The 22,506-nt window shown below is 38.7% G+C and overlaps 1 protein-coding gene across 1 annotated transcript; it reads right to left on the bottom strand.

Annotated features, from left to right (window-relative positions):
- Nucleotides 1–1,948: 1,948 nt before the first annotated feature.
- myhb (myosin, heavy chain b) lies at nucleotides 1,949–22,048 on the bottom strand. The gene is made up of 39 exons (XM_062997911.1): nucleotides 21,833–22,048; nucleotides 21,603–21,746; nucleotides 21,361–21,517; nucleotides 21,255–21,282; nucleotides 20,057–20,168; nucleotides 19,851–19,943; nucleotides 19,707–19,770; nucleotides 19,522–19,620; nucleotides 19,182–19,285; nucleotides 17,719–17,857; nucleotides 17,269–17,387; nucleotides 17,025–17,174; nucleotides 16,764–16,934; nucleotides 16,091–16,397; nucleotides 15,921–15,994; nucleotides 15,737–15,824; nucleotides 15,513–15,630; nucleotides 15,249–15,369; nucleotides 13,445–13,581; nucleotides 12,845–13,100; nucleotides 11,992–12,234; nucleotides 11,735–11,911; nucleotides 11,501–11,646; nucleotides 11,326–11,416; nucleotides 10,556–10,945; nucleotides 9,346–9,472; nucleotides 9,109–9,227; nucleotides 8,827–9,023; nucleotides 8,564–8,747; nucleotides 7,459–7,624; nucleotides 7,250–7,374; nucleotides 6,849–7,157; nucleotides 6,564–6,767; nucleotides 6,348–6,473; nucleotides 5,770–5,940; nucleotides 5,572–5,676; nucleotides 2,976–3,071; nucleotides 2,647–2,778; nucleotides 1,949–2,081 (listed from the first exon to the last, which is right to left on the bottom strand). Exons 1-39 carry the CDS (start codon nucleotides 22,034–22,036, stop codon nucleotides 2,058–2,060), a joined length of 5,817 nt encoding a protein of 1,938 aa, XP_062853981.1. The 5' UTR covers nucleotides 22,037–22,048; the 3' UTR covers nucleotides 1,949–2,057.
- Between the last annotated feature and the right edge of the window lie 458 nt (nucleotides 22,049–22,506).

Below are 22,506 nucleotides of genomic sequence, written 5' to 3'. Positions count from 1 at the left end.
CCACGAAAACAAATTATGACCGTTTCCTTTTATTATTTCTCTTAAAAATAGAATAAAATCTTTTATTTATCTAAATAAAGGGGTAAAGTTGATGTGAGACAATGTTCATAGTAGGGCCAGTGATAGCTCAGTGGTTAAGGTACTGGACTAGTAAACAGAAGGTTGCCGGTTCAAGCCCCGCCACCACCAAGTTGCCACTGTTGGGTCCCTGAGCAAGGCCCTTAACCCTCAATTGCTCATCGTGTTCTGCTCATTGTGTAAGTCGCTTTGGATAAAAGCGTCTGCTAAATGCTGAAAATGTAAATAGTAAGAAGCGTATATAAATGAGTCTGACTTAACTTGACTGATACACATAACTTGTGTATAATGTACCTCACCATTATTTACTCAGTACCATGTACTAACCAACACTTGTCTCTATAGTCTTGTCTTCCTTTATTTATTTTAAGCATTCTCGTATTATTGTAATGATGTCTACCTGCACTGTACTGTACTGTCTTGCACTTTTTGTTCTATGTTGCACCTTGGACCTGGAGGAACGTTGTTTCATTTCAATATGTACTTGTATATAGCTGAAATGTCAATAAACCTCTCTTGACTATTGACTCTCGACTAATGAATGCCCTTTTATTTCTGAGGTAGGTACAAACTATGCAAAACAAAACAAATCCCACATTATATAAATAAATACAAATAAAGAAAGTATCCTCACATAAATAAATTTGGCTGGAAAATCCTGTACAACTGGGTGTAGTGATGTCAACCAGGCGAGGTGAATAGCGCCAGTGCCCTCTGCTGTTTAAAGTGAATATCGATTCATTTTACATGAAATACCGATTTGAATCGTGGTACATGTGCACCGATTTCTAACTGCCTTGTGGTGCATGGTTACATCCCTATCACATACACATCACAGCAATGGATCTTATACCTTTTACACAAAGTACAACCCCAGTAAACATTCGACATTAAATTTAATACCGTGTTGGCCTACCCTAGGTACAGTGGTAACCTATACGGGTAGAGCTTTGGGCTATCAACTAAAAGGCTGAGAGTTTGAATCCTATGCAGCCACTGGGCCTTTGAGCAAAGCCCTCAACCCTTCCTGCTCTGCGCTCTGACCCCAGCTTACAAACCAGCTGGGATATGCAGAGAAAGAATTTCATTGTACTGTACGTCTGTATATGTATATATGGCAAATAAAGGCATTTTATAATATAAAATAATATGCTATAATGCACAGCACAGTCCACTCACAAGGGAAATTCTTAATTAAGAATACTTCTGCTGTCTTCACTATTACTCTTGTTTACCTCAGTTTCTAGTGAGCTGAAAGTATTGTCCTCCTTATCCTCTCTTTTCTAATTGTTCCTGTTTGTTAGACATTCATCATTTTAGCTACCTCAGCTTAACGTTAAATTAGTTTTATCTTATTCTTCAATTTTCTTATAGTTTTTCTTTTAGTAGCAGAAAATGTGTTCAAATGTACACATGATGTTTGTGAGCCAATTTAAGGCAAGTCAGACTTCTCCAATAATGGGGCGGCACGGTGGCTTAGTGAGTAGCACTGTCGCCTCACAGCAAGAAGGTCCTGGGTTCGATCCCCAGGTGGGGCGGTCTGGGTCTTCTGCGTGGGTTTTCGTCCGGGTGCTCTGGTTTCCTCCCACAGTCCAAATACATGCAAGTGAGGTGAATTGGAGACACTAAATTGACCATGACTGTGTTGGATATAACCTTGAGAAGCGATGAATCTTGTGTAATGAGTAACTACCGTTCCTGTCATGAATGTAACCAAAGTGTAAAACATGACGTTAAAATCCAAATAAACAAACAAACAAAAAAACTTAAATAATGTGCATGTATGGATGAATGTGCATATTTTTGCATCCTAAAATGTGCCCTGAAGTACTTACATTTCCAGAGAATGTAAATGGACAAAGCAAAGACAGCAGTTTGCAATCTCTTTTATTGACTACTTTGGATCAACAAATTTATAGACTACTTTGGTTTTAATGACAATTTTGCATGCATCTTATTTTCTGAGAGCTTCATCATCTTCATTCTTCATTCAAGTTTTTTCCCTAAAAAAGCAACATAATAGTGTGTCCATTATTTCTTTAAAAAACATAATATATTGTACAATAACTTTTATTTACATAATATATTTACAAACAATTTCCAATTCTCCAATAAGAATTCACTGCTGCTTGGCTGCTTGCACAGCACCCAATCTGATTAAGGAGAGCCGGATTACCATCCGACACAAATTCAATCACCTGTCAGCATTAGGCTACCACACAGAACCACACTCCATGTGACCCCCAACCCCAATTTGCCCTGATCTACAGTATGTTTTGCCACAATATCATAGATCATAGAGATTCACAGACTGCACTGTAATTGTGGGTCTTTCCAGACAAGGTCCAATCAATTCAGTGTCCATTCAATTTAATTTGTGGACTTCACTTGAGTGTTAAACCTCTTAAGGATAACTATTACAATTCACTGCAAATTCAATACTTTTGTGAATTAGAAATTCACATCTAAATAAGGTATTTGCAATAATGAATTTTATATATTTTTTAAAATAGTGGGCAAATATTTACAAGCATGTAGTTTTATATTTTTAGCATGAAAAATATGTACCTTTCCAAGGTCACGGCTCCTGGCTCTGAGCTTGTTCACCTGCGTCTCAGCAATGTCAGCTCTCTCCTGAGCCTCCTCCATCTCATGCTGCACCTTCCTAAACCTGGACAGGTGAGTGTTGGCCTGCTCCTCCTAGAAGTAGATTTTGGGGTAGTTTAACTCTGCGATTTCAGTTTTGTCATGTGTGTATTGTTTAAAAATATGTAATGAATTAGAAATACTGCCAGTATATTTATAAATAAATGCTATTCTATAGTCATGAAGAGAGCTTTAACAATGGGTGGACAAGAACGCTATTGATGTGGATGTGTGTTGTCTGGATTACTTACAGATTCCTCAGCCTGTCTCTTGTAGGCCTTTACTTTTAGCTGCAGTTTGTCAACAAGATCTTGCAGTCTGTTCACATTCTTTTTATCCTCTTCAGTCTGTATAGTACAATTTAATATTAGAAATAAGTAACTGATTATTAAGATGATTTTTAATTTATATAAAGTGAATTCACTACCCCTTGACTTTTTGCAGACTTTATTGTGTTGTGGATTTAATTTGGATTGAGTATGATTTGATTTGGATTGAGCCATTTTAACCATCAATCTATGTTCAATGTGCCATAATGGTTTAAAGAATTAAAGTAGTCACACCATTTAATAACTACTATCTAGAAGCCACTTTGGCAGCAATTACAGCTACCATTTTTTGAATACGACGCTACAAGCTTTGCAAAACTTGATTTGGGCAATTTATTCAATTTTTTAGACAGATCCTCTCAAGATCAGATTAGATGGCAAGCATCTATGAACTGTCCTTGGCTGAACCACTCAAGGACATACAGAGACTTGCCATGAAGTCACTCCACTATTGATTTTGCTGTAAACTTTGGGTCATTGTTGTGTTGAAAGGAGGATGCTTTCTTTAAGGATGTTCCTGTATTTAGCTGCATACATCCATCCCTCATGTCTTCCTGCACCTGACAACAATTTTGAGTGCCACAGCAAATGGTCTTTGATTTTTTAAATAAAAACAACATATTGCATGTCATTATGGGTGATTAAACGTGATGAACGTAAAAATGGTAATCCATTTACAATCAAATATACAATGTAAAAAAGATTATAAAATGTCAGTGGGCCTAATTTGTTGGTGTAGAACGTCAATATCATTTAATTGTGTGCATGCTACAAATAAGAAAATGTCATATGGAAATAGATACAGTGTATCACAAAAGTGAGTACACCCCTCACATTTCTGCAAATATTTCATTATATCTTTTCATGGGACAACACTATAGACATGAAACTTGGATATAACTTAGAGTAGTCAGTGTACAACTTGTATAGCAGTGTAGATTTACTGTCTTCTGAAAATAACTCAACACACAGCCATTAATGTCTAAATGGCTGGCAACATAAGTGAGTACACCCCACAGTGAACATGTCCAAATTGTGCCCAAAGTGTCAATATTTTGTGTGACCACCATTATTATCCAGCACTGCCTTAACCCTCCTGGGCATGGAATTCACCAGAGCTGCACAGGTTGCTACTGGAATCCTCTTCCACTCCTCCATGATGACATCACGGAGCTGGTGGATGTTAGACACCTTGAACTCCTCCACCTTCCACTTGAGGATGCGCCACAGGTGCTCAATTGGGTTTAGTCCATCACCTTTACCTTCAGCTTCCTCAGCAAGGCAGTTGTCATCTTGGAGGTTGTGTTTGGGGTCGTTATCCTGTTGGAAAACTGCCATGAGGCCCAGTTTTCGAAGGGAGGGGATCATGCTCTGTTTCAGAATGTCACAGTACATGTTGGAATTCATGTTTCCCTCAATGAACTGCAGCTCCCCAGTGCCAGCAACACTCATGCAGCCCAAGACCATGATGCTACCACCACCATGCTTGACTGTAGGCAAGATACAGTTGTCTTGGTACTTCTCACCAGGGCGCCGGCACACATGCTGGACACCATCTGAGCCAAACAAGTTTATCTTGGTCTCGTCAGACCACAGGGCATTCCAGTAATCCATGTTCTTGGACTGCTTGTTTTCAGCAAATTGTTTGCTGGCTTTCTTGTGCGTCAGCTTCCTTCTGGGATGACGACCATGCAGACCGAGTTGATGCAGTGTGCGGTGTATGGTCTGAGCACTGACAGGCTGACCTGCCACGTCTTCAACCTCTGCAGCAATGCTGGCAGCACTCATGTGTCTATTTTTTAAAGCCAACCTCTGGATATGACGCCGAACACGTGGACTCAACTTCTTTGGTCGACCCTGGCGAAGCCTGTTCCGAGTGGAACCTGTCCTGGAAAACCGCTGTATGACCTTGGCCACCATGCTGTAGCTCAGTTTCAGGGTGTTAGCAATCTTCTTATAGCCCAGGCCATCTTTGTGGAGAGCAACAATTCTATTTCTCACATCCTCAGAGAGTTCTTTGCCATGAGGTGCCATGTTGAATATCCAGTGGCCAGTATGAGAGAATTGTACCCAAAACACCAAATTTAACAGCCCTGCTCCCCATTTACACCTGGGACCTTGACACATGACACCAGGGAGGGACAACGACACATTTGGGCACAATTTGGACATGTTCACTGTGGGGTGTACTCACTTATGTTGCCAGCTATTTAGACAATAATGGCTGTGTGTTGAGTTATTTTCAGAAGACAGTAAATCTACACTGCTATACAAGCTGTACACTGACTACTCTAAGTTATATCCAAGTTTCATGTCTATAGTGTTGTCCCATGAAAAGATATAATGAAATATTTGCAGAAATGTGAGGGGTGTACTCACTTTTGTGATACACTGTATATGGATTTTTTCAACATCAAGCAGAACAGCCAATTGTAAAATTTACAGTATATACACATCTTTGTACATTTCCTTGTTGTTCAGGTTATTATGTAAATGTTATTATTCAAATACATGGTACCTGGTAAATCAGTTCTTTCACTCTCCTCTCATATTTGCGAACACCTTTAATAGCGTCAGCTGAGCGTCTCTGCTCAGCATCAAGCTCATTTTCCAGTTCACGCACCTGAAACATAAGTCCATTTTTTAACATCCTATACAAAGTCACTCTTAATCTTGTATGTACATCATTAATGCTATAGTGCGTTATAATACATACTCTAGCCTCCAGTTTCTGGAGTTGCTTTTTGCCACCCTTCATGGCCAGATTCTCAGCCTCATCTAGGCGGTGCTGAAGATCCTTGACAGTGATCTCAAGGTTCTTCTTCATCCTCTCCAGATGAGCGCTGGTGTCCTGCTCCTTCTTCAATTCTTCCGCCATCATGGCAGCCTGCAATCATTTTTTTATTTTACCAATCATCTTCTGTCAATGACAATATGTCACTTTATTTCTTTGCCATTTACCAAACCATTAAACATAACACCAGCTTTAATTAGTTCATACAGACTAGCAGTAGGTTTTAAGATGAGCAGTATTATGTAGTGGTTGAATAATTGTGACATGGGAGTATTAACAAATATGTCCTGCTACTCTAAAATACAAAATCATTAATTGTCTTTGTTCATTTGCTGTATCATTCAGCTGAAAGACATAATTTAAAGCACAATCTAGCAAAAATCTTATTTTATTTGTAGGATTTATAATTTCCAGTTGCAACTGTACATGTACTTGATAATTCCACATCTACTATAGGCTACACTCATAATTTAGTTATTAAAGCACAGGAGTTCACTCACATCAGTGATAGCTTTCTTGGCCTTCTCCTCAGCATTGCGTGCTTCCTGAACCGTGTCTTCTACCTCACCTTGAATCTGCACAAGATCTGCCTCCAGTTTCTTTTTGGTGTTGATAAGGCTGGTATTCTAAAACAGAAAAGATTTTTAAATAAATCGGATATTGAAGTTGTAATCCACTGTGGTATAACCTCTGTAAGTGATGAATATTTTGTTTACTTGAGAATGCAGCAGAGCCACACGTTCACTGGCATCCACCAGCTCCTGCTCAGCCACTTTGCGGCCTCTCTCAGTTTGCTCCAGAGCAGCTCTGAGCTCCTCAATCTCTGCCATCAACAGATTGTTTCTACGCTCCACCATGGCCACCTGCTCTTTCATGTCTTCTTGACTTCTTATAGCCTCATCAAGGTGCAATTGAGCATCCTGGATATAAAAAAAAATAAAGATCAGATGGTGGTGTTTTTAACTCACTATAGTAATGAATCTTTTAGTTTTTGAACACACCTTAAGCTGTCCTTGGACGTTCCTGAGCTGCTTTTGAGCTTCAGAAGCCTGACGGTTGGCATGACTCAGCTGGATCTCCATCTCATTAAGATCACCCTCCATCTTTTTCTTGATTCTAAGAGCATCGTTCCTGCTTCGGATCTCAGCATCTAAAGTGGTCTGCATGGAGTCGATCACCCTCTGGCTGTTTCGCTTGAGCTGCTCAATCTCTTCATCCTTTTCTGCCAGTTTCCGGTCAATCTCACTTTTGACTTGGTTTAGTTCAAGCTGGATACGAACAATCTTGGATTCTTCATGCTCCAGTGTGGCCTGATACAAAGAAATCCATAATAGCATTTACTGGATTAATGTACTGTGATAAAACCAAAATGTCAGTGATGTTTGTGGTTTGTTTTACATACCTCAGCTTCCTCAAGAGCTGTCTGGATTTCTGTTTTCTCTATCTCAACTGTCTTCTTTCCCTTCTCTAGCTCATGAATAGTTTTTCCAGTTTCACCAAGCTGTTCCGTTAACTCAGAGATCTCCTCTGTACGCATAAAAATAACGGAATTTTATAAAACAGGACACCAATTTACATATTATGTTCTTATTATTTTGTGTGTGGACTTACGCTGAAGGTTTTTGTTCTCCCTCTTTAGAGTTTCCAGTTGATCCAGAGCTTCTTCATATGAGTTTTTCATCTTAAAAAGCTCAGTGCTGAGAGAGCGAGCCTCTTTTTGGGCTCCTTCCAGTTCTGCCTGGTTCTCCTCAAGTTTCTGCTTCCATTCTGCCAATATCTGATTAAAACCAACCAAATAGTTTAATTATATAATCTGTTAGATTCAACTAATGGTACAAATTGAACTGTTGTATATCAATACAGCTGATGAAATGGGACATGGACAAAACACAAATAATGGTAGATAATGGTAATAGATTATGATTATATTTACTCTTCAGTATCTTTTCTGCTGTTGTGCTGCTAAACAAAAATATGAGAAGTAAACAATGATCATAAGAAATACAGTGAGAACATTAATTGTCCTTTTTATTCATTGATTCATTGTCTGTTTTACCACTGTTTTATCAGGGTTACGTTGGGTTTGATTCATAGGTGGCTCCAATCAGCCTGACTACTTGTCTTTGTGGGATGAAACAGGTGGATGGAAAACTTGGAAATTGAACCCAGGCCCTACCCACTGTGCCACCATGCCGTCTGTAATTGTCCTTTAATGTTAGGGAAATAACGACTAAGGTCACATTGTCATTCTTCAAACTGTAATGTTCAATTTTCACACTATATAAAATAGAATGGTTTAAGGAGCAATATTACCAGTTACAAACCATGTCCAGTTTGCTTAGTCTTATTTTGGCTTTATTACAAAATCTAAATGTATACTTATGCAATGTACTAATAAACAGTAAATCTGTTAGCCTCTGTTAATTTTTAGAATAATTTTAGGCTAATTTTCCTCCCAGTCTTATCCAGTTACACTAATTTGTATTTTCACCTCTACCGCTGCAGACCTCCACTACTGACCGAAGATGACCGTAAATAACACACAGCCTCTCCAACACACGTGCAGTAGTGACTGTTTCTTTTCACCTGCACGAGGTGGCTTCATATGTGCATCTGTATCGCACACAGACAGTTACGCACCGATCACCATTAATCCCCATCTCTGTGCAGGCACTCTCTTGCGAGCTCGAGATGTCAGCTTTGTTAAAATATTTACCTTGTCAAAGTTTCTTTGCTTTTTATCAAGATTGGCAGCAAGTGCATTAGCTCTCTCAACATCAATCATAAGGTCCTCCACTTCATTCTGCAGCCTCTGCTTTGTCTTTTCCAGTGATGCACACTTGGCATTCACAGCCTCAATTGACTCTTCAGCATCCTGTAAGCGCTGTGTAAGCTTTTTCCTAAAGAAGACAACATTGTGTTTAAAGGTTTTATTTCATTTTTAAAAATTTATATGTAAGAGAAATGTGACTGCTTTACTTTGCTTCCTCGAGTTCCTCGGTGCGCTGGATGGCATCAGTCTCATATTTGGTTCTCCACTGAGCTACCTCGCTGTTTGCCTTGGACAATGCACGTTGCAGCTCAGCTTTGGCTTCCTGCTCTTCTTCATATTGCTCTCGGAGAAGATCACAGTCATGGCGGGAAGACTGCAAAGAATGAGCTAGGGCATTCTTTGCCTGTAAAACAACAAACAATTTTTAGATTAATGCTTAGAAATATAAGAACTGATTGTCAAAGGTTTAAAAACATGTAACAACTTACCTTGACCTCTTCCTCAATTTGCCTTTTCAGCTCCTCAATCTGCTGAGTATAAGCTTGCTTGCCTCGAGTCAACTGAGTAACAAGAGCTTCCTTCTCTTCCAAAAGACGTCCAATTTCACCTTTTGTGGAATAAACCAAAACAGACACAATGTAAATGACTTTCTGTAAAAGTACTTTTTATTTAAATATACACATCAATAAAGTTTATTGTTCTTCTTGTCTGACCAACAAATTTACCATTTTCAGTCTGGAGTCTGGCTTTTTGGCCACCAAGGTCATTCAGTTGGCAAAGTTGTTCTTCAGACTTGGACCTCAACTCACTCACCTGATCTTCCAGGGTACGGCACATCTTTTCAAGATTAGCCTGCAAAAAGCAACAGATGCATGTTTTAAACATCCTTACTTAAAAATAAGTTGGACAAACTGGAAAAACAGACAATGTAAAATTCCTTTAAATTTTTTCAAGAATGTAACACATTTTAGGCATGTATATTATTATATAAAAATATTTATGTATTATAATATATATTTACATATTAGTTTTTTCAAGTTTAACTACTTCCAGCTTCTAGTGTAAATAGACAATCTAAGTTTATCTTATAACACAAAAAGGAGGGTGGAGTATAAACGTTTTTTAGGAAGACAACCACTGATTTTATAGATATACTTTTTAGATCTGCAGTTCATGTAGCATCACTACATGATCAGATCAGTGTGGCTGGAGGAGAGCACTAACTCCCTTCTGTCCTAAACAGTAGAGAAGAATGTCATCTCACCTAGACAGTAAACTTGTGATTCATGCACCAGTCAAGAACCCAGACTTGTGTTCTAGTTTGTTGTGGAAAACACTTGCAGGTGAAAACATGTGTGTTTAAAAGACCAAGGCAGTGACAAAACAGTGGTGTAGGTACTGAACTAGTAATCAGAAGGCTGCTGGTTCAAGTCCCATTGCAATTAAGGTGGCTTTGATGGACCTTAGCAAGGCACTTAAACCTCAATTGATTGCATTTTAGTCACATTGGTAAGTTGCTTTGTATACTAGCGTCTGCTAAATGTTGTAAATGTAACACAAAAATAATTCCTCAACTAAGTCTGTTCCCAAAACTTATCTACTAAAACATAAAACCAAAACCAATGCATATATAGCATTAAACTAACAATTTTATTTAAAGCAACTTGTATACAGTCTAAGCAATAGAAGCTTAAGGGCATTTCTCATGGGGACAAAAGTGGCACCATGGCAGAAATGGGGCTTGAACCAGTGTCATTTTAATTACTAGTCAAGCACCTAAACTACTTAACTACCACTGCCCTCTTAAACCATCTTTAACATTAGTTTAACTATCCTAACAATCTTAAGACAAAAATAAAAGGCAAATACACTAAGACTAAAAACACTGAAATTAGGGTTAGAAAACTATTATATTTGTGTGGATTGCATGCTTACCTTTGATTTGGCAACAGCTTCCATGTTGCTGGACAGATCATCAATCTCCATTTTGCATTCACTCTTCTCTTTCTCCAGCTTCTGCTTGACCCGCTGGAGGTTGTCAATCTGCTCTCCGAGCTCTGCCACGCTATCAGCCTGCTTCTTTCGGAGAGCTGCAGTAGTGGCTTCGTGCTGCAAGGTGGCCTCCTCAAGATCTCTGCGCAACTTTTGGAACTCGGCCTCACGTTTCTTGTTCATCTCGATCTGAGCAGAGGTGGCACCACCAGCTTCCTCAAGTCTCTCACTGATCTCCTCCAGTTCACGGGAGAGATCAGCCCTCTGCTTCTCAACCTTAGCACGAGCAGCACGCTCAGCCTCAATTTCTTCTTCAAGCTCCTCAATACGGGCCTGCGAGAGATTAGTAATACCGTTATTAGTTCCACATTAACAATAACTACCTGTTTTATGGTCTTATGGATTTCTTAATTACATGTCCTGGAAGCCCACAAAGCTAAACTCGCAGCCTATTGTGACACTTTAGCAGTGCATGTGACACATTCCAACCCACCACCCCATCACCATTAACCATCCTTCAAATATGCATTTTTTTAATTTGTAGAAATATCAGACTAGCAGAAACTGAGACAAAACATGCTTTAGATATCATTCAGAAGTAAATAATAAAGAAATAGGTAATACATAAATAAATGTGCATATTATATTACACTTTTACAGGAGTTTATGGTAACCAAATAATTTAGTTATAATGGTAAGTCACTAAGTGCAACCTGGAGTTCTTTAATCTTCTTCTGAAACTGTGCTCCAAGAGTTTGCTCATCCTCAATTTTGCTAACAAGCTGGCTTATCTCAAATTCCGTCCTGTGGGACAAGAAACAATTTTATAAATTTAAAAGAAATTGCTAAATTTTCACTGAATAGCATTGTTCTTTTTTAAGGTCTTACTTCTTAAGCTTTTCATCTGTCTGTTGCTTGTCATTCTCCAGGTCCATTATGGATTCCTGGGCCAGTTTTAGGTCCCCCTCAAGCTTCCTCTTGGCTCGCTCAAGGTCCATACGAAGCTTCTTCTCTTGCTCGAGAGATCCTTCAAGCTATTGTAGACACACGATCATGTGTAAGCACAATTAAACTTGCTGACACTGTCAAGCTGCTCACATAAAATAGAAGTCGAAAACTTACATCATCTACTTGCTGCTCCAGTTTGGACTTGGCTTTAGTCAGAGTGTTGACTTTGTCTTCCTCTGCTTGAAGATCATCGAGAGTCTGCTGGTGTGCCTCTTGGAGAGCCTTCTTTTCCTTTGTCAACTTAGCAATAGTTTCATCTAGAGATGCCATCTCTTCAACAAGATTTTTAACCTGAAAAAGTATGTCTGCATAAATAACTTGGTTTATGACAAATACTGTCACATGCTAATGGTTATTAACATAATAAGAACCTTGTTCTCAAGGGCATGCTTCTCCTTCTCCACTTTAGCTAGTGTTAACTCCAAATCATCAATGTCCTTCTTTAGCTCTGAACACTCATCTTCCAGTTTTCTTTTTTTGGCAGTCAGCTCAGCATTGACTTCCTCCTCATCCTCCAGTCTCTCTGTCGTCTCTTTGAGTTTGGCCTCGAGCTGAATCTTGCTTTTGATGAGCCCCTCACAGCGCTCTTCAGCATCTGAGAGATTCTCAACTTCCTAAAATCACCAATCAGGAAATTATTTTAATAGTGATTAATAGTAACAAAAGGTTTTTTAATCTTTCGTTTTTCCATTCATTACACAACCTACTATAAACAACTTCCAACTTGGGGTTGTGAGGATTAGCATGTCTAGCTATAGAAACATGTTAAGTCAGAAATCACCTCTATTCAAAGTGCTGCATTTAAACCATTACTGGGTAGATAACACACTTGTTCTTTTTACATCACCACAGAGATGGTCAATATTGATTAGTATTGCAATTATTAATGGGGTAAACAGAAAGGCCTCAACCAAAAATGTTGTGTAAATGATAATAATGCATTATTTTTCTTTAATATAATTTATAACAAAAATAAAAACTGGACCAGTGATGTTTTTGTGTAAAGTCAAGGAAAAAGTGAACTAAATATTTCCCAGCCTGCCTTTTTACTGATAAGCACATCCTAGTTTATGCAGGCAGTTCTATTTTTCTCCTGCATGACCAAGACATAATCTGTGTAATTGGTCCAGTTCTGTCTATTAGCAAAAAGTTAATCTACCTTTGCCTTTTATATAAGTTAAAATTAAATAAATTAAAAAAATTAATAAGGTAGATAAAACGTACAGAAGCTACTTGCAACTGCAAGTCATTTTTTTCCTGCAGTAGTGACACCATTTTTTCTTCAAGCTCTTTCTTCTTTGCCAGAGCCTTCGCAAGATCCTCTTTCATTTTCTCAAAGTTCTCCTTCATAGCAGCCATTTCCTTTTCAGTCTCTGCACTCTTCAGAAGAGGCTTGATTTTGAAATACAGCTTCATCCATGGCCAGTGTTTCACATTCATGAATGAGCGAATGTTGTATTGGATGGTAAAGACAGATTCTCTGTTACAAGATCAGAGTACTTTGGGTAGTGTTATTTAGTTGAGTAATGCAAACGTATTTATACATTTAATAATAATGTGAGAAGTTTGACTGATGTTCTGTCATTAACACAAGAAACAAAAATATTGTGTGTTTAGAAATATTAATAGTGAGGACATTGGCCAGTTCTAGTTTAAAAAAGACTGAAGATTTTACCATATGTTTCACTGTAGAATCCAATTGTTAAATCCAGCTTTTTTAAAACATACTTTTTTGGTAAATAAACAATAAAATGAGTGTACATTTCCTGTACATTGCGTGTACTTTAGCAGCTAACAGTAGGTTTAGAGTTCCAAAACCAATACCTTCTTTCCATCATTTTAACAAACTCTCTTCTCATTAGGAAACCTCTGCACAGTGCCTGAGTCATGGTTACTAGAATGGAGAGCTTTTCATCTCGCATTTCCTCAAGCAGACCCAAAAGTCCAGCTTTGAAAAAAACCTGCACAAAAGATAATTGTTATTAAGGCAGAATTAACTTGTAAAAACCAGCCTAGTCTGCTTTTGCAACCAACTCTTACCTTGGTACAGTGTATCACAAAAGTGAGTACACCCCTCACATTTCTGCAAATATTTTATTATATCTTTTCATGGGACAACACTATAGACATGAAACTTGGATATAACTTAGAGTAGTCAGTGTACAACTTGTATAGCAGTGTAGATTTACTGTCTTCTGAAAATAACTCAACACACAGCCATTAATGTCTAAATAGCTGGCAACATAAGTGAGTACACTCCACAGTGAACATGTCCAAATTGTGCCCAAAGTGTCAATATTTTGTGTGACCACCATTATTATCCAGCACTGCCTTAACCCTCCTGGGCATGGAATTCACCAGAGCTGCACAGGTTACTACTGGAACCCTCTTCCACTCCTCCATGATGACATCACGGAGCTGGTGGATGTTAGACACCTTGAACTCCTCCACCTTCCACTTGAGGATGCGCCACAGGTGCTCAATTGGGTTTAGTCCATCACCTTTACCTTCAGCTTCCTCAGCAAGGCAGTTGTCATCTTGGAGGTTGTGTTTGGGGTCGTTATCCTGTTGGAAAACTGCCAGTTTTCGAAGGGAGGGGATCATGCTCTGTTTCAGAATGTCACAGTACATGTTGGAATTCATGTTTCCCTCAATGAACTGCAGCTCCCCAGTGCCAGCAACACTCATGCAGCCCAAGACCATGATGCTACCACCACCATGCTTGACTGTAGGCAAGATACAGTTGTCTTGGTACTTCTCACCAGGGCGCCGCCACACATGCTGGACACCATCTGAGCCAAACAAGTTTATCTTGGTCTCGTCAGACAACAGGGCATTCCAGTAATCCATGTTCTTGGACTGCTTGTCTTCAGCAAACTGTTTGCTGGCTTTCTTGTGCGTCAGCTTCCTTCTGGGATGACGACCATGCAGACCGAGTTGATGCAGTGTGCAGCGTATGGTCTGAGCACTGACAGGCTGACCTCCCACGTCTTCAACCTCTGCAGCAATGCTGGCAGCACTCATGTGTCTATTTTTTAAAGCCAACCTCTGGATATGACGCCGAACACGTGGACTCAACTTCTTTGGTCGACCCTGGCGAAGCCTGTTCCGAGTGGAACCTGTCCTGGAAAACCGCTGTATGACCTTGGCCACCATGCTGTAGCTCAGTTTCAGGGTGTTAGCAATCTTCTTATAGCCCAGGCCATCTTTGTGGAGAGCAACAATTTTATTTCTCACATCCTCAGAGAGTTCTTTGCCATGAGGTGCCATGTTGAATATCCAGTGGCCAGTATGAGAGAATTGTACCCAAAACACCAAATTTAACAGCCCTGCTCCCCATTTACACCTGGGACCTTGACACATGACACCAGGGAGGGACAACTACACATTTGGGCACAATTTGGACATGTTCACTGTGGGGTGTACTCACTTATGTTGCCAGCTATTTAGACATTAATGGCTGTGTGTTGAGTTATTTTCAGAAGACAGTAAATCTACACTGCTATACAAGCTGTACACTGACTACTCTAAGTTATATCCAAGTTTCATGTCTATAGTGTTGTCCCATGAAAAGATATAATGAAATATTTGCAGAAATGTGAGGGGTGTACTCACTTTTGTGATACACTGTATGTCCAAATTTGTACTGAGTATGATCTACATCAATGGACCCGAGAAGCTTCTCTGAAGCTTTCTTGTTGTCAATGAACTGTCCTTCAGGAATAACACTGGCATTCAATACTTTGTATCTGAAAGACAGAATGATTTACTTGTTGTGTTGGTGTGCAAGAATACACTACTTGAGACACGAGAAAACTGATTGCAGTTTCTTTCCTTAATAACTTTTATGTTTTTGCCCAGTAAAAACACATGTACAATATATTCAACAAACCTCTGTTTAAAGTCACCATACAGGATTCTGCTGGGGAAACCCTTTCTGCAGATTCTGATACCCTCCAGCACACCATTACAGCGCAGCTGGTGGATGACCAGAGCGTTCTCCATCAGTCCTAAATTTAATAAACGGTTTTGGAAAGGGATCCTCAACAAACTAATGGTGAGGTGTCAAACTACTTTTGACCATATTGTGTACAAAGGAAAGAAAATGTAACAAACCTGGAGTCTTTGACTCATTTGGAATAAGACAGCGCACAAAGTGAGGATGCGTGCTTCTCAGATTGGTCATAAGCTTGCCCAGGTTTTCCTGTTGAATTTTGACAACAATCCTGTGACATTCTTTCAAGAAACCATATTTCATTGTTTTATATTAACACAAATACATTTATAGCAATATATTTACCCGAAACAGAGCTGACACAGTTTGGAAGGAGCCACCCTTCTTCTTTCCACCTTTTTTGCCACCACCTCCTTCAGCTGTTAATTTAACATGCCAGTAAAGACACTTTAATTTGTCAGTGTTGATAAACAATTTTAAGGGAATACAGTTTTAGAGCAATACATTTAACAAACCTTCAGCAGAGGCATGAGAAGCAAATAGAGAACCCAACAGTTTTACTGCAGACTTCTGGTACAGCTGAACAACCGAGTCATTTAGTGGGTCCTTATTTTTTTCAAGCCACCCAAGAATGTTGTAGTCCACAGTGCCAGCGTAGTGCACCAGGGAGAAGTGAGCCTCTGCTTTGCCTTTGGTAGGTTTTGGCTTCTGGAAAGAAGCAGTTTTACCCAGATGCTGATCATACAGCTTGTTCTTGAATGTCATGTCTGTCGCCTTGGGAAACATACACTCTTCTTCAAGGATGGAGAAAATGCCCATCGGCTGTAGGTAAGAGCAGTATTTAATTAAATACTTCATTAAAACTAATCCTACATAACATAATTAATAATGGATAATAATGAAGTTTATGCTGGGTCTGTGGCCAGTTTATTTCCTAATTTATACAATTTATTGGGTTGAGTTCACAAAAACAGCTTCATTTTAGGCTAAAGCAACTCAGCAGATCACGTCAGATGAGTACCGTGTACAATTTATTATTATTATTATTATTATTATTATTATTATTTTTATTAAGCAAATAAATTACATTTCCTCCATCACATTTTGGCCTGTATTTTCCACAGATGCTTAACCCTGTGGTAAACCCTGGGTGAACATTTCTGCATTTACTAAATATGTATGGCCTACCTTCTCAATAAGCTCTATACAGGCAGCCAAGTCCATACCAAAGTCAATAAATTCCCACTCAATTCCTTCTTTTTTGTATTCCTCTTGTTCCAGTACAAACATGTGGTGATTGAAAAACTGTTGCAGTTTTTCATTCGTGAAGTTGATGCACAGCTGTTCCAAGCTGTTAAACTATAATAATAAAGAGAAAAATAATAATGATATGCACTTGACTGTGGAATTTTAAAATAAAAGACTAATTTTAGCTTTTATTGTACTTACATCAAAAATTTCAAAGCCAGCAATATCCAGCACCCCGATAAAGAACTGCCTTGCTTGCTTGGTGTCCAGCATCTCATTAATACGAACAACCATCCACAAAAACATTTTCTCATACACCGCCTTACTCAGAGCCATGGTTGCATTGTTCACCTTTTTAAAAGAGCAAAAAAATCATCACATTTTTTGTTCTTTTTGCTAATAGTATAATTGTAAACATTCAGTTCTTTAATGGAGTTCTTATTACCTGGGGAACAGTCTGTCCTTTGGTCACAAACTCATTCCCGACTTTGACTCTGGGATAGCACAAAGCTTTTAGCATGTCAGCTGAATTTAGGCCCATAAGATAAGCGATTTTATCAGCCACTAAAAACACAGCACTTAAAAATTATTTTCATTATAACTGGACATATGAAAAAAAAATTATAACCAGAAAAATGACAATGATCTGTTCTATATTGTATTCAGTATAGTATTCAAATGAGGGTCGCGTCCTCCAAGAGAAACTGTTAATGGAAATAATACATAAAACATTATTTAACTTTTGTCAGTATGGATGATTCATAGCAGTAAGAGCCTGAATTTGATTCCACAGGCAGACGGCCGCTGTACTTTATTCCTTAACCATTAGGCTATGGAAAGCATTAAGTGCCTTACTGCTTAGTGTCAGCAAACACTAAACTGAAATCACACTGACCCTCAGTGCCATCAGGCTCAGCCTGTTCCTCTCTTGGTTTCTGCTTAAATTTCATGTTCCCATGGTGCATCACAGCTCCTGTCAGCTTGTAAATGCCCATCTTCTCCTCAGCAGTAAAACCCAGGATGTCAATGGCAGTCTAAAAAGCAATATAAAACAACATGTTATGAAAACATATATTACAAAATGAAGGTATTTAATAAATTTTATCATGTTATCCTGATCAGGGTCACAGGAGTAAATAGAGAACATGCTACCCATTTATTGCATGATACTCCAACATACTCATATCTAGGGGCAATTTATGGTAGTGGATCCACCTACTGTAGTGTTTTTGGATGTGGGTGACAAGCAAAATGCTGATCAAAGATTGATTAAAATGCAAAGTCATATTTCACTGTTCTTACTTTATCTTCTGAGCGCTTTGCATCACCATAACATATATATACACTGATCAGTCATAACATTAAAACCACCCCCTTGTTTCTACACTCACTGTCCATTTTATCAGCTCCACTTACCATATAGAAGCACTTTGTAGTTCTCTACACAGTTTTTTAGCCTGCTTTCACCCTGTTCTTCAATGGTCAGGAGCCCCACAGGACCACCACAGAGCAGGTATTATTTAGGTGGTGGATCATTCTCAGCACTGCAGTGACAATGACATGGTGGTGGTGTGTTAGTGTGTGTTGTGCTGGTATGAGTGGATCAGACACAGCAGCTCTGCTGGAGTTTTTAAATACCATGGCCACTCACTGTCCACTCTATCAGACACTCCTACCTAGTTGGTCCACCTTGCAGAGACGGTCGCTCATCTATTGCTGCTGTTTGAGTTGGTCATCTTCTAGACCTTCATCAGTGGTCACAGGACGCTGCCCACAAAGCGCTGTTGGAAGGATGTTTTTGTTTGGTGGACTATTCTCAGTCCAGCAGTGACAGTGAGGTGTTTAAAAACTCCAGCAGCGCTGCTGTGTCTGATCTACTCACACCAGCACAACACACACTAACACACCACCACCATGTCAGTGTCACTGCAGTGCTGAGAATGATGCACCACCTAAATAATACCTGCTCTGACATGGTCCTGTGGGGGTCCTGACCATTGAAGAACAGCATAAAAGGGGGCTAACAAAGAATGCAGAGAAACAGATGGACTACAGTCAGTAATTGTAGAACTACAAAGTGCTTCTATATGGTAAGTGGAGCTGATAAAATGGACAGTGAGTGGAAAAACAAAGAGGTGGTTTTAATGTTATGGCTGATCATTGTATATATATGCTGTTAAAAAAACAAATGACATACTTGTATTTAATATGGCCAGCTTTGTAATACTAGAGTTGCATAAGGAAAACATGATCCACCACTGTACAGTTCACCTTGTTATCACTAGAGGCACAGTTATTCCCCATGCACCCTTATTTACGGAAAATGAAATTGATCAGTTTGCACAAAAATGTTCTTACATCTGTGGCAATGAACTCCTCCACATCATCGATGCTTTTGACCGTGATCTCCCCATGACTGATCATTGGGTAGTCAAATGGGTTTGTGGTAATCAGGAGAGCCTCTGCAGACAATAAGAATATTGTGAATGCTAATTATTTTATTTTTATTTTTGGATTACTTAAATTACCTTGGCTAAACGATATCTACATATATAGATATTGAAATAAATACAGGTGATGTACAATTGATGCTAATGCATACAACTATGAAACATTACATGAAAATAGCAGAATTAAATAAGTTCTCGTTTACAAGTGTGAAGCTAATGGTTTAATAATTCCATTATTTATGTATTACCCAGCAGTTCAGGCTTGTGCCCGGTAGTAAGCTGGTAGAAAATGTGGTAGCTCCTCTCAGCTGACAGCTGGAAAGTTACTCTTGACTTTTCCAGCAGATCTACAGAAGGAATCATACACGTCAAGGGGTGTTTAAGCCATACAAGTATTAGCACACAGTTTGTCTTAAACATGGTTTCAACTTACAAGTTTCAATATCAGCTGAGGCCAACTTTCCAGTGGAGCCAAAATGAATTCTGATGAATTTACCCTAGAAATGACATTTAAGATTTAAATTAAAAAATGCTTGAACTGTTTTGTTGTTTCAATAAGCATTGGACAAAAACTTACAAAGCGAGAGGAGTTGTCATTCCTCACAGTCTTTGCATTACCATAAGCCTCCAGCAGAGGGTTGGCTGCAATGATTTGATCTTCCAGCGACCCCTAAAATTAATCATTTTTAAAAATAATACATGAAATAATACATGTAATAGTATCCCACCAAATAACAAGCTGCTAATGCTACAAACAACAGCTGCAGAAATAGTTTTTCCAACCTGCATTTTTCCAGGCATGTGCTCTGCCTTTTTCTGTCCAGACACAGCGATTGTCGCAAAGTACTGGATGACACGTTTGGTGTTCACAGTCTTTCCTGCACCAGATTCTCCACTGAAATTAAAAACAGTAACAATTTAAACTGGTCTGCTATCACTGTTACAGTCTTTAACTAAATATCATAATATAAACCCAGGCAAAAACTCTCAGGATTGTGTCGTAAAGTAGACAAGACTGCTGTTTTTGTTTCTTGCTACTAAGATTCCAAGAGAAGGCAAAGATCATAAACAGTCCAAACAGAGTCGAGTCCAATTCAAGCCTAGTACCAAATGAGAGCAGGCCAGGTCAGGACAGAGACTAAATTTTAACTACAGTTAAACTGTTTTCTGTCAAAATGTTTGATGTATTTAAATAAATGTGTTGTGCTGCATTCAGAGTAACATTCTGAGGTAATAACTGGTAAAAACTCTTTTTAACAAGAGATTAACGTCCTTGTATACAAATGATTGAGACTGAAATATGTCCAAAACATGAGTCCAGATTTAAGCCCTAGCTACCATTTACCTCTCTACAGCAAATTAATATACTACACTTTAGAACTGATAATCCATATCTTAGAATTTATACTCTATAACTTAGAATTGATACTCCATAACTTAGAATTGATAATCTATAACTGGAAGTTTAGAAATCCAAGAACAAACTGCATTGTTGACTTGTTGATTTTGTAAACAATAATTGCTCAATAAAATATGCATACACAACACATTATTAGAAAAATACAATTTGTATAAGACAGTAAATAAATTTTCTTACCTGCTATATTTTACCTAATATATTTTTGAACAGCTTTAAAAAATACATGTAGTAGCCTAGGTATGTTTGATTTGGAACATTATGTACCAGAGAGAGGTCTACTCCACATGAACATTTACAACATTTAGCAGAAGCTTTTATCCAAAACCAACTACAATTGTGTATAGTTTGAGCAATTGAGGTTTAAGAGCCTTGCTCAGGAGGCAGTGGCAGTTTGGCAGTGGTGGGGCTTGAACCAGCACCCTTCTGATTACTAGTCCAGTGCATTAATCATTGAGCTACAATATTTTGTATTAACACGTAAAAAATGTAGTTCATCTCTGACTACAATAATTTAATAAGAACAATGTACTGATATTTAGCTAGACCAAGCATTTCACTTACGTAATCAGGATTGACTGGTTTTCACGGTCTGAAAAGAAGCATAATGTTATTTAGATCCATGCACTAAACACATATTAGATACATTTACAATTTGGCATATCCATACCAGTGAGCATAAACTGATAAGCATTATCAGAGATGGAAAATATGTGAGGAGGGGCCTCGATTCTCTTTTTGCTCCTGTAGCCAACCACAACAACACTGTCGTACACTGGGAGCCCCTTATAGGGGTTCACAGTCACACAGAACAACCCAGAGTAGGTCTGCAAGACAGGGAGAAATGTAAAATGTAAAATGTCATGTACTTGTAAACTGTATTACATATTATTTTTGTGTCAGTGTACTGACATAGATCATCCATGCTGCATAACGCTCTTTGAGGTTGTACAGCACAGCAGGCTCGTTGAGGTGTGTCATCATGGCCATGTCCTCAATCTTATCAAACTTCGGAGGATTCATGGGAAAAATATCATCTTCCTTTACTGTCAGGGCCTGTAGAAAATTCATGCACTTTAATGTCAGACTAACGTTTATATTAAACAATAAAGCTCATTTCTAGTATGACCGCTTCTACTTACTTTGCCACACAGAGTTTTGACAGTGGCTTTGCCACCCTCTCTGTTCTGCAGGACCCCTTTGAGGTACATCTCACTTGGTTCACTAACAAAGTAAGCTGTTTTAGCATCAAATGGTAAATTCTGAGCCTCAAGCCTTTCTCGTTCTGGTTTACGGAGGTATACGGCCGCTGGGCCAAAACACTCCATGTCCAGGTCCATACTCATGGTGACACCTTACTGCAAAAAAGTTGTAGAAATATTTAGTGAGATTCCTGATTAATTGTGTGAAACCAAAACAAACTTATGAATTCTTATAATTAATTAGCTTACAAATAAAACATTTCATAAGAGTTGTTCTATGTATCATACTGTACATGATTCATTTAGAAAACTGGGAAATTGCCTAACCTTAAAAAAATAAAGGCTTTTTAAATGGGCCAGTAAAAAACTACCACACTGGACAAATCACTTTCCAATTTAAAGACATATTACTGATACTGCATAGACTATTAAATATAAATAATGCTCAGGTGATGTATGGGTGCTCTTGGATGGCTTAGCTGTAAAGTATCCTAGCCCATTACTACTGGGGTACAGGATTTGAATCCCCAGTAGTGCAATCAGCCAGGGGTCCTTGGTGTCCAGGTGTGTTAATGCAACACACCCAGTAATTCCAGGGAAGCCGGACCCAATTT

This window comes from Trichomycterus rosablanca, chromosome 6 (genome assembly GCF_030014385.1).
Source record: "Trichomycterus rosablanca isolate fTriRos1 chromosome 6, fTriRos1.hap1, whole genome shotgun sequence".
In the NCBI taxonomy this organism is placed as follows: Eukaryota; Metazoa; Chordata; class Actinopteri; order Siluriformes; family Trichomycteridae; genus Trichomycterus; species Trichomycterus rosablanca.
Note: the sequence above shows the minus strand (reverse complement) of the source record. Positions and strands in the feature narration are given on the sequence as shown.

Coding starts and splice junctions, on each gene's coding strand:
- myhb (XM_062997911.1), bottom strand. CDS start 22,036: ATGAGTATGGACCTGGACATGGAGTGTTTTGGCCCAGCGGCCGTATAC. Junction 7,625..8,563: donor AGCAAAGAAACTTTGACAAG/GTAAATATTTTA, acceptor GGTTTTAATCAG/ATATTGGCAGAATGGAAGCA. Junction 2,082..2,646: donor GGAGCCGTGACCTTGGAAAG/GTACATATTTTT, acceptor TTGCTTTTTTAG/GGAAAAAACTTGAATGAAGA.